Here is a 12598-nt window from a genome sequence, read left to right as displayed (position 1 = left end):
CAGCTATCATATTGCGCAAAAGACACATTTTCTCACCCCAGCAGGATGAAGATGGTGACATGACCTCCCCTGTGCGAGTTCCAAAGCCCGGAGCTTTCACAGAATCGTCGGAGAGTGATTCCCCAGATAAGATCAACCCTCGAACCTCGCTAACACTGAAAGTCTCAAATGGCAAAATTGTGAGGTAATGGTGATTGTTTAGTTTTTAAATGGTATAGAGTTTAAGGTGATGGAAAGGGAGCTGCACCCTGGCTAATCTGTCAGCCCCCTTGTGCCCTTATAGAGACAAGCATGTGTACTATTCTGCTTTCATAGAATTTAATGCTATCAATAATCAAATAATTCCCATGTTTTTGTTGAAAAGTTTTATTCAGTATCTAAAGTCTTAAGATGGATATCCATATTAAATGCACTTTGGGTTTCAGTTACATCTGGGGCCGTTTGATACATTGTATTATAATAGTTTTTCTTTGAAGAAGTTGCGTCTAACAACGTTCTTTACATCCCATTCGCAAACCCCCTAAATGATGCATGACTTTTCATGTCAACATATATTATAGATGAAAGCGTTTGATTCTTCAGTGACCGGAAGGTTCGAAAGGGTGAGTTCCAGCCATTGGTTGGCAGCGAACATGAAGACAGTGACAGTGAGGGGCTGGTTGTGGACGAAAACCCGAGCAAGGCACGGAAATCTAGAGACTCAAAAACACCAAAGCTCAAGCTCAAACTTTCATGTAAGTGATGATGTCATAACAACCTGTAAGTCATGATGTCATAACAACCTGTAAGTCATGATGTCATAACTGCCCTGTAAGTCATGATGTCATAACAACCTGTAAGTCATGATGTCATAACTGCCCTGTAAGTCATGATGTCATAACAATCTGTAAGTGATGATGTCATAACTGCCCTGTAAGTCATGATGTCATCACAATCTGTAAGTGATGATGTCATAACAACCTGTAAGTCATGATGTCATAACTGCCCTGTAAGTCATGATGTCATAACAATCTGTAAGTGATGATGTCATAACAACCTGTAAGTGATGATGTCATAACAACCTGTAAGTCATGATGTCATAACTGCCCTGTAAGTCATGATGTCATAACTGCCCTGTAAGTCATGATGTCATAACTGCCCTGTAAGTCTTGATGTCATAACAACCTGTAAGTCATGATGTCATAACAATCTGTAAGTCATGATGTCATAACTGCCCTGTAAGCCATGATGTCATAACAATCTGTAAGTGATGATGTCATAACAACCTGTAAGTCATGATGTCATAACAACCTGTAAGTCATGATGTCATAACAACCTGTAAGTGATGATGTCATAACAACCTGTAAGTCATGATGTCATAACAACCTGTAAGTCATGATGTCATAACAATCTGTAAGTGATGATGTCATAACAACCTGTAAGTGATGATGTCATAACAACCTGTAAGTGATGATGTCATCACAATCTGTAAGTGATGATGTCATAACAACCTGTAAGTCATGATGTCATAACTGCCCTGTAAGTCATGATGTCATCACAATCTGTAAGTGATGATGTCATAACAACCTGTAAGTCATGATGTGATAACAACCTGTAAGTCATGATGTCATAACTGCCCTGTAAGTCATGATGTCATCACAATCTGTAAGTGATGATGTCATAACAATCTGTAAGTGATGATGTCATAACAACCTGTAAGTCATGATGTCATAACTGCCCTGTAAGTCATGATGTCATAACTGACCTGTAAATGATGATGTCATAACAGACCTGTAATTGATGATGTCATAACAACCAGTAATTGATGATGCCATAACAACCTGTAAGTGATGATGTCATAACAATCTGTAATTGATGATGTCATAACTGCCCTGTAAGTGATGATGTCATAACAGACCTGTAATTGATGATGTCATAACAGACCTGTAATTGATAATGTCATTACAATTTGTAAGTGATGATGTGATAACAACCTGTAAGTGATGATGTGATAACTGCCCTGTAAGTGATGATGTCATACCAACCTGTAAGTGACGATGTCATAACAACCTGTAAGTGACGATGTCATAACAACCTGTAAGTGATGATGTCATAACAACCTGTAAGTGATGATGTGATAACAATCTGTAAGTGATGATGTCATAACAGACCTGTAATTGATAATGTCATTACAATTTGTAAGTGATGATGTGATAACAATCTGTAAGTGATGATGTCATAACAGACCTGTGATGTCATACCAACCTGTAAGTGACGATGTCATAACAACCTGTAAGTGACGATGTCATAACAACCTGTAAGTGACGATGTCATAACAACCTGTAAGTGATGATGTGATAACAATCTGTAAGTGATGATGTCATAACAGCCTGTAAGTGATGATGTCAGAACAGCCTTGTTAGTGATGATGTCATAACAACCCGTAAGTGATGATGTCATAACAACCTGTAAGTGATGATGTCAGATCAGCCTTGTTAGTGATGATGTCATAACAACCCGTAAGTGATGATGTCATAACAACCTGTAAGTGATGATGTCAGATCAGCCTTGTTAATGATGATGTCATAACAACCTGTAATGATGTCAAAATAGTCTGTAAGTGATGATATCAAAACAGCCTTGTTAATGATGATGTCATAACAAGCTGTAAGTGATGATGTCAGAACAGCCCTGTTAGTGATCAAGTCAAGTCAGTACATATAACAAAGTATATTACCATCCTATAAGTGAAATTGGCTTATAGCCATGCTCACTTTATTTATATTCATGAACTATTTAATACATAAACTTAAAATACCAATAACTTTCATATTTTTTATGGACTTGAAACATACTTTCGGTTATTTCAAGATATTATTTTCCTTTAAGCGATAAAGGTAAAATGTGGATGTATCCAGTGATTATATAAGGTTTACCATCATAATGATATTATTTTGATTAAAAAAGGGACTATAAATAATATGTTTTTAACAAGGCTATTAGACATTTTATGTCTAAAAGGTTATTTACAAAATGAATGTGTCCAAAATTGAAGCCAATAATCTCACATAACTATTAAACAAAGTTTGTGTCTTTCTTGTCTCTTTCTTTTTTATTCAAATCTTTTTATGGGCATTTTCTTTCTTTTTATGCCTCCGAAATCGCACCGTCCGTCCGCCTGTCCGTCTGTCCTTCCGTCCGTCCGTGTGTCCGGCTCAATAACTCGTGTCCGGGCTGCAACTTTCCCTTGTATGGACAGATTTTAAAATAACTTGCCACATGTGTTCGGCATACCAAGACGACGTGTGGCGTGCAAGAACCGTGTCCCTACCTCTAAGGTCAAGGTCACACTTAGGTGTTTATTCACAATTAAATGCTGCATATAAGGACATAGAGTATAGGTTGTCATGTCCGGACTGTAACTTCCCCTTGTATGGCCAGATTTTAAAATAACTTGCCACATGTGTTCGGTATACCAAGACCACGTGTCGCGTGCAAAACCCGTGTCCCTACCTCTTAGGTCAAGGTCACACTTAGTGTTTATTCACAATGGAATGCTGCATATAAGGACATAAGAATGTAGGTTGTCAAGTATGGGTGGTATTTTTTTATGTTCAGAGGCAATTTAAAATAACTTGCCAGATGTATTTGTTTGATCTTTTAACTTTTCATGTACTGACCTTGTTCATAGGTCAATGTCACATTCGGGGGTATTCATCACATACTGTGACAGCTCTTGTTTATTTTATTTTTTCGCGCAATCCTTTTTTTTTCTATATCGAAAAATAGCAAAACAATTGGAAGTTCATATGAAAAATACTTTTTTTTATATAAATTTCAAATGTTTCCTCATGTAGCTGTATGAATTGCTTTTTTGTATACAGTTGAATAAAAAAACAAAGAAACTATTAAATATTAGTTGCAGATTATATTTCATTCCATGTATATGTGATCTCTTTCAGTTCACCACCCTCAGCCACCATCAGACATCAAATCAGAAACCTCAGATCTCGCCGCCCTGGAGAAGCCCCCAGTCCTACCCAACCATCCCCTCACCTCACCCCCTAGGGCAGCACTTAAACCAACCCTAGGGTCACCGAGGGGACCAACATCTCGCAAGACATTCACTGTGCCTCCAATATCAACGCTTCTGCCTCCAAAGTCTCAGAGTTCAGACATTAGTCGCGTTAGTCAAACAATAAAATTGGAAATGAAATCTTCATCATCTACTGCTGTAAAAAGTGATTTGACGCTTAGTGACATTATTAAAAACCAGTCTATGAACAATACTCTCTCTACCATTGGAAAAGTAGAGCCTTTAAGTGCAGGCGTAGGGGAGTCTAGTTTAGAGCAGGAATTACGGAGAAATATTCCGACAATACGTGGAGGGCTCAATGGAAGTATAGCGGATATTTTGGAAGCAAGCGGGTATGGGACAGAAACTGCCTTTACTGTCGATGAGGAGAATGAGTAAGTTATATTTGTGAAATTTGGTCACTTTATTTATTTGGGCATTAGATTATGATATATATATATATAATGATAATTATAATTTAAGGATTTTGACACTCACTCAGATTCCAAATATTGGGCCTGTTATGATATGTAAAGGATTTTAATTATTACTTCAAAAAATTAAATCTATACAAATGTCACAACTTTGAATACACTGTTGATGCAAAAAGGGAATGGCAGGATGCTGTCATGGGCAGAGCAAATCCTTTAAGCAACTGAACTGAAATTGAAAGTTAGGAACAAATTTTAACAATTTGTTTTCTAGTTGTGCAAGGCAATTCAGGGATTGTTGACAATATTGTGGGGCAACCTTAGGGTGATGCAGCTGTTTTTGAAGGCAGAAAGCAATAGACAGGCAACTTACATAAAATTAAGAAATTGTTTTCTATAAGAGCGCCATCTCCAAAAACATGCTAGGCAATTCAGGGAATGTTGTCAGTATAATGCAGTGGACTTAATGGGTTGCAGCTGTCTTCATGGGCAGAAAGCAGACCTCAGGGGCAGCTTATCTAAATTAAAGAATTTATTTTCTAGTCGAGCACCATCTCCGAGCATGCGTGAGGCAATTCAGGGAATGTTGTCAATGTCCCGGGGTGGGCTTACCGGAATGCAGCTGTTTTCGCGGGCGGAGAGCAGACGACAAGCAATACGGGCGCGAAGCGGGCTGGCTGAAGAAGACGAGGTGGAACAATTATCAAAATGCTACCAGGATGATGAATTTGGTACGGTAACTACCATGTCTTAGTTATGAAAAAGGTAAAAAGATATTTGGTTATAAAATATAAATGCAAGATAATATATGGATTAATCTGTACAAACTCAAACCAATTCCCCTTCTTTTTAACAGTTTACCCAACCCTAGAAATGGATGAGGAAGAACAAGAACAAATGTTGAAAGCCCACAGTAAACCTGGCAAAGATGAAACCTGGAACCCGAAAGGTGAGTTACAAAGATGAATCAAGTTGTTGATAACTGCCATTATCATTCTTTAAAGACCTTTCTTATGTCATTTTGAGAAATTACTGTTACTTTCTAATTTAATAAACTTTGATGGATGGGGAAAAAAGGATGAAATTGATCCTTTTTTCACTTCTTTAAAAAGTTGGTTTGAAACTTGGTTTGACCATAGTGCACATGAATTGAAGCCTTGGATTCTAAGGTTTGATCTAGGAATTGGCCTATGGAATCAACTCAGAATATCTCCATTAATTGCTCTTTATTTGAATGTTATACTTTCAGCTCGAGTGAATATCTCGGTGCCGCTTGGTGAGAGGACACATAGAGAGGGAGCCGTGAAGGAATCAGTGAAAAACAGCCTCGAGGCGTCCTCAGCAAAAATTGCTGCTGCACCAGTTAGTATTTATTGTCATGGCGTTATGTCAACTAACTTTGATTCAATGAATGACTTGAATGGTGTCGATTCAATGAATGACTTGAATGGTGTCGATTTAATGAATGACTTGAATGGTGTCGATTTAATGAATGACTTGAATGGTGTCGATTCAATGAATGACTTGAATGGTGTCGATTCAATGAATGACTTTAATGGTGTCAATTTAATGAATGACTTTAATGGTGTCGATTTAATGAATAACTTGAATGGTGTTGATTCAATGAATGACTTAAATGGTGTCGATTTAATGAATTACTTGAATGGTGTCGATTTAATGAATGGCTTGAATGGTGTCGATTCAATGAATTACTTTAAATGTGTCCTTTTAATGAATGACTTGACTAGTGATGTTTAATAAATGACTTGACATTTTATGTTTTAAGTGCTCTATATCACCAAATATTATTCTTTTTTAATAGATCAGTATTCCACTCCTAAAGTAGTCTCTATACTGGAAAGATGGAAATATATTCAAATCTGTCTTATTTATATATAAAAGCGATATTAAGGAAAGTTTCAATATTCTTTCAGAAGGTAAAGCGTCCATATAAGAAAAAGCCGAAACTTGAGATGGACGTGATGCCCGGCCCGTCCAGTTCCTTTATGTCCCCAGGGCAGTCACCTTCTGCCTTTAGGCCAGGCCTTACAGTAGCAGGCGCTCCAGGGAGTGACGCTCTGAAACGTAAGTGTATTGCTTGCCTTTCTGCAACTTCATATTGTATACAAACCAATCTCTCAACATTATACGAAGCCTTAAGATTTTAAAAAACCTCTTCAAACTATGACTGCCACTAGTCTTGAAGGTTTGGTTGATTATTTAGACAATAAGAGTTCTAAAATAATAAAACTTGTTAGAAATGGAATTAATGAGCAGATGTCATGACCTCAAGTGTGTTTGGTACAAGGTTTGATCGTCATTAATTTTTCATCATCTGTCGATGCAATTTCTTCGGATTTGTATGACATGGGATTACATCAACAGGATTATTTTAGAGTTTGATTTATTTTACAGTAAAAATAAAAAAAAATAAAGCAAAGATTGTTATGTCATTTCTACCAATTGTTTTCAGGCAAGAGACCGAAGAAAGGGGAGGCAACTGCCAAGCAACGGCTCGGGAAGAAACTCAAGATTCACAAACTTGGCATGCACTAAACACTACATTGTTGTTCGCATTGCATCTTTGTGTTATGAATACCATAAATACCATACATTTGTTTCTATCAACTGCAGACCGCCTTAAAAAAGCACTAGTTCTGAAATCAGCATTGAGAGCTTTTAACATCGACTTTTGTAATGTTGTCAAGATTAGATATTTGTTTTATTTGCTTCGACCTTTGCATCAATAACAGTACGAAGTACCTCAAAGATTTTAAATTACTTTATAAACAATTTAAGAAGGAGTCAAAACCCCTTATACCCTACTTTAAGAACAAATTTCTCGTACTAAAACAGAACCCCAAGGATTGACAGTAACCAACCTGTTGCAACCCCTGAAATTACTTATTGAGGATTTTATTAGCCTGTTGTTGTTTTTTAAGAAAATGTCAAGGTATTGTCATCACATTTGGTGTTGTCCTAATCATTGTTGGTGTTGTTGTCATTGTAGTGCACAAACTTCTAACCTTGGCCACAGCCCAAAAACCTTGTAAGATATTCACCTGAAACTTGGTACACATGTTGCATAAGACATTACGCGAGTGTAAAGTGAGGCCTTAAGCTCTGGTTTTAATCATTGTTTTAGTAAGGTCCTTTTTTGACTAATAAATATCAAAATGACGGTCCCGCAATGAAGAGTTATTTGTTTTGATTCCCGTTTGTGTTTTCAACTAACATTCAAGCTAAAGTTCTGTTCTTACAAATTAGCACACACAATATCAGAAATATGCCACTGTAATAATCTCACTTAACAACTCAGGTCTTTAATGAAATCGGGCACTATGATAGGTTGATGAAAAATAGAAATGTATTATTTTGTCTGCTTGTTGTGCATGTATATGTTTTGCAATTTTTCTCCACAATATCTCTAGCAATATTCTGCCATGACAGTTATCAAAATTAGACGTTTGGATGAACAAGATTGATTTTTACATAAGTGCTTGGCATCCAAGTTTTTAACTATCTTTGCTATATAGAGTCCAGAATTTGAGCAAGCCCAAAATGCACTTGACCAGTGCAGGGCTTGCGGGCTTGTGCTAATTTTGACCACTGCCTTGATTGTTTGGGTAACCCTTATTATTGGGATATCATCATTAAGACTACATACATGCACTTTTTTTTCCCAATCACAATCATAAAGTAATATAATCATGTAGGAAAATAAATATATTGATCTCAGAGACATTTGTATTTAAGCAGTAATCACTTATCTGTTAGCCGCTGAATATTTTTGGCCAGTAAAATCATTAAATATATAGTTTTTTTGACGCAAATATGTTGTATTTTGGTCTGACAGTCATAAACCATTATCAAAATACATTAAAACAAATCATATTAACATATTCACACAGAAATCACTTATATTAATCTAGATAAATGAGGCAACGCCATTTGGTCCAGAACTGGTCACGCGGTGACCCCATATTTTTCCATATTGGGTCACCAAACTTATTTTGTACCAAAATGGCGTCTTTTTTCCGATTCCGATGAATATTCCGATTAATAAATGAAACATTTAAACATGTGAACAGGTTGTCAACATGATATATACATTACGGGGCTTGTTGGAATTGACCCTAATTGGATTTACGGGGCGCATGAAACCATTTTGTATGGTTTCCTTTGCCCCGTATATCCCATTTTGGGTCACCTACTAGCCTCATAACTTATAATATTCCACAGAATATATTATGTTCAGGAAAATGTCATATTTTTACTGTCGAAAGAAAATCATGTTGCAAAATGGAATACACAATACATGTTTCAGACTGAGGAGAAAAATTGTTTGTTCCGAGGATTTGAAATAGGTATTGTCATTATAGGACTCTTTTTATAAAAGATGTCACAGATTACTGCACGTTAAGTAGTAAAATATGAATGAGTCTGTTTAATTAATATTTGTATAGTGTAATAAAAAAGAGTCTATGTTATAAACATGTAATGAAATGAGATCGTTTACCTGTATGCTACATAAATATACATATCAAGTTGTTAAGTGCTATTACAATAACAAGCCAATTAAAACTGCCAAAATTATAGTTATATATCCCTACTTACATATTATTCCTTTCATTCCTTTTTAAAATGAAAAAAGTATGTCTATAAAGATGAATATTGTATATATATATATATATATAATTTTTTTGCTGAATGTTTCACTTAAGTAATTTCCATCCTGACATTTAATTGATAAGAGAAAAAATTGATCATCACCACTCTCAAAAATGACAGACTTTGTTGAACAAAAGAATGTATAGAATCAAAGTCCATGTGCATTCATATGTGAAAGGTGTATCATGTGACTTGAGTAGATCTCTCCTTTGGTTTATTACTGATGTATATAAATATCCGGGTGGTTCAGCATCATGTTAATTATAGGAATGGAAATAGAACATTAATGCCTATATGCAAGCATTCAGAAAATGAAATATATTTTACAATTCAGGCTGTTGATGTAAAAGAAGTAATGATATTATTTGTTTTTCTGAAATGGTAAATGTTATGCTTTTCGGGGAAGAATGAAAGTAGACCAAGTGTTTTGTAACATTGCAAGCTACTGTTTGAATTTGATTTAAGAGTACAATTGATGCAATTTTTAAAACACTCTTTCAAATTTTAAGATTTAGGGCCCATCTCAATAACATGTGTACCATACGATCATCTTTTTTTCAAATTAATATTCACGAGTACAGTCAAAACCAGTTGGCTCGGTATCCCATGCCAAAATACTTCAAGGCTTGCGAATATTAAGCCAAGCTGGAATGAAGAGTAGAACAAAATCAGTCCAAAACATACAGTTTGTGCCAACGAGGAAATCGAAACCAAGCGATATTGAGCCAAAGGGTTTCGACTGTAGTTATATTTTTATTTTGAAACAAACGGCTTCATTGGTCAGTGTTGGCAAATTATAGACAGGTAAAACCCTTACTTTGAATAGGATGCTCTGAAAATAATTATTCTATGATATTTAGTTATTGATGAGATTGGCCCCCACAGTTACTTTGTGAGTAGTTTTTATTTAGTGTTATTTACATCATTTCGTTTCTGGATTGTTAAGGGTTTATTTAGTATTTCAATTTGATCTGTATGACATTTTTGTTTTACAACATTAAGTGTTTAAGGATGTTTCATGTATATACAACAGGTGCATACACGTATACATGTATTTTTAATCATGTATTGTTTAATCTAAAAGTAATAATTGTACAAATTTCCATCATTTTGTGTTTGTATAATTATTTATGTATTTATTCTCATACAAATTATTACATTTACATGTATGTACATAGGCATGGATTCATTTCGGCTCATCTGATCATCGAAGATTAACTGATGAGGTATGGTCCTAGCCTTGGCGTCATGCAAAAACTTACACCCTAAACTGTTTAAAATACTCAAATGAAACTTGGTTCACACGTTGAAAGAGAGAAAGTAGCAAAGCCTATAGTTCTGGCATAAATAATTGTCATGTTACGCCCCTTTTTCAACTGAAAATCAACAGATGAGCGTTAGAGTTTTTTCTGCAGAGCTCTTGTTTTGTGTATAAATATGTAAATAAGATCAGTATTTTAAACTCGACAAGAGCTAGTTTTTAGTTTGATCCATTGTGCTGTTATTCATAAAGCAACCAAGTGATTTTGTTCAAAACTTTCAATCTTATTTGCCTAAACAATCTTAATTGTTCTATAAAAATTGATTTATAATAATAAGGCTTTTTTCAGGCATGGTTTGTTTTTTCTTTCATTCAACAATAAATTGCAATAGAGAATGAGATGAAGACAGCCTTTGGTCAGAGTCAGTCCATGTTCATTTGTTTATCAAGGAATTTAATCGGCCAGTAGATTGAATGGAATCACTGTGGTCAGTGTAAGAGTAACATTTATATTGAATACTGGCCCGGGGTTCTAAACATACAATGTATTTTCATTGGTTTAACAAATAAGAGGGGATTAGCATAATGCCATTTTTTTTTTTTAAATAACTTGTGTTGCTTTATGAATACAGCGCCAGGTCTGATATGTGTCATAAATGTTCCTTCTAGTCTGTTAAGCATTATTGATTTGGCTGCTCTTTTTAAAGTCAAATCTTACATCTTTTGGGCAAAATCGTCTCTTTTCTATTATGAACTTGGCTTCCATGTATAGAACAATTGAAAATGGCATTTTATAGATGCTTTGTAAAATAAAAGGTTCAACTGAAAAAAGTTAAAACGCTATTTTGCAAATATTAATTCGCCGTTGATTGCTGTTTATTTTTGTCAAATTCTCTCACATGCATTTTATTCTATAAACATTTTTTTCCCACTATGTCATGGCAGCTAAATGCATAAGTAAGTTATATGAATGTGTACTTAAGCATAACTGAGGCATATAAAAGACATATTAAACCATTTTCATTGATGTATTCTCTTCTTTAACTGTTTTAGTCCCCACAATCTTTGTATATGAATTCATACATTTAGAATCATAACTTTGTACCTGAAAACGAATAAAACTACACAAAATCTGTTATTTTGTTTTTCAGTATTTTTGTTCATATTTTCTTTGTAATAAATCCCAGATGTAAACTTTATTACATATAAATTGTAGGCATATGTGACATACATGTAATTCGAACCTGTTAAAATTACTTGTAGATTTGAATAATATGCCAAGGACTAAAAATGGTTTGTGTCGGCATCTAGGCACCCTGTATTACTTTTGGCCTGGGTGTTGTGTGCAGACAATTAATTAGTTTATTATCCAATCATGATATAACTTGGTGACAGTGTTTGAGGGCATACTGTCAAGGTCACGTTTGATTGTGGGGTGAATAAACCCAGTATCTTTAAGAGTTATGCTCCTTTTACATCAAACAAGAGCCATCACAGAGATGGCGTGCCTGACTTTTCAGCCGCATTTGTATTTAAGGATTGTCATGTTTTAGCAAAACATGCATTGATCACTGCAAAATTAGATTAAATGCAAAACCTTAACCAGAATTTCAAAGTCAAAATATGAAAAGGCAAAATTTGCATTATATGCAAGATAGAGTTACCCTTCTTTATTGTCTAAAGTTTCAGGCAATAAATCATGAAGTTGCTGAGCCAGAATCACAAAGTCCAATAATAAAGGGCCATTACTTGCAAAATACAATTATCTAACTAGGTTACTCACGAAGGTTGGGTGGTTGAGTACCATTGTATAAAGTCTTATTGCAATTCATCAAGTAGTTGCCGAGAAATTAAACTACTTTTGTTTACATGCAAAACCTTTACCAAAGAATAAAGGCCCATATTTTACATTATTTTTAAATTAGTGTTAACTAACTTCCTTTATTAATATCAAAGTTTGGATAGTTTGGAATACATATCTAAAGTTTCAATGCAATACCTTATGCACTTGCTGAGATAATGATTTAAAGGGACTTATATGCAAAACCTTTACCAAGGTGTGACGCCGGCTCTAGGGTGAGTAGTATAGCTCTCTTTATTCTTCTCATAGTCAAGCTAAAATTAGGTTTATGTCTTGTGCAGACTGTGAATTCCTTGACCCATTCATGCCTCTTTTAGGCA

At 35.0% G+C, this 12598-nt stretch overlaps 1 protein-coding gene across 3 annotated transcripts in view; it reads left to right on the top strand.

The window, feature by feature from the left end:
- The window catches only part of LOC128216680 (lysine-specific demethylase 7B-like), a 35617-nt gene extending 24065 nt beyond the window's left edge, over window positions 1-11552 (top strand). For 2 of the 3 annotated variants that reach the window (XM_052923320.1, XM_052923322.1), the window contains 8 exons: window positions 42-184; window positions 583-734; window positions 3942-4449; window positions 5029-5216; window positions 5342-5434; window positions 5735-5847; window positions 6420-6570; window positions 6959-11552. In XM_052923320.1, coding sequence (XP_052779280.1) covers window positions 42-184; window positions 583-734; window positions 3942-4449; window positions 5029-5216; window positions 5342-5434; window positions 5735-5847; window positions 6420-6570; window positions 6959-7041 — 1431 coding nt within the window. In that variant the 3' untranslated portion in view covers window positions 7042-11552. The remainder of the gene's footprint in view (window positions 1-41; window positions 185-582; window positions 735-3941; window positions 4450-5028; window positions 5217-5341; window positions 5435-5734; window positions 5848-6419; window positions 6571-6958) is intronic. The other variant, XM_052923321.1, reaches the window with a different exon arrangement.
- Window positions 11553-12598: the final 1046 nt, after the last annotated feature.

This window comes from Mya arenaria, chromosome 14, assembly GCF_026914265.1.
Source record: "Mya arenaria isolate MELC-2E11 chromosome 14, ASM2691426v1".
Classification (NCBI taxonomy): Eukaryota; Metazoa; Mollusca; class Bivalvia; order Myida; family Myidae; genus Mya; species Mya arenaria.
Note: the sequence above shows the minus strand (reverse complement) of the source record. Positions and strands in the feature narration are given on the sequence as shown.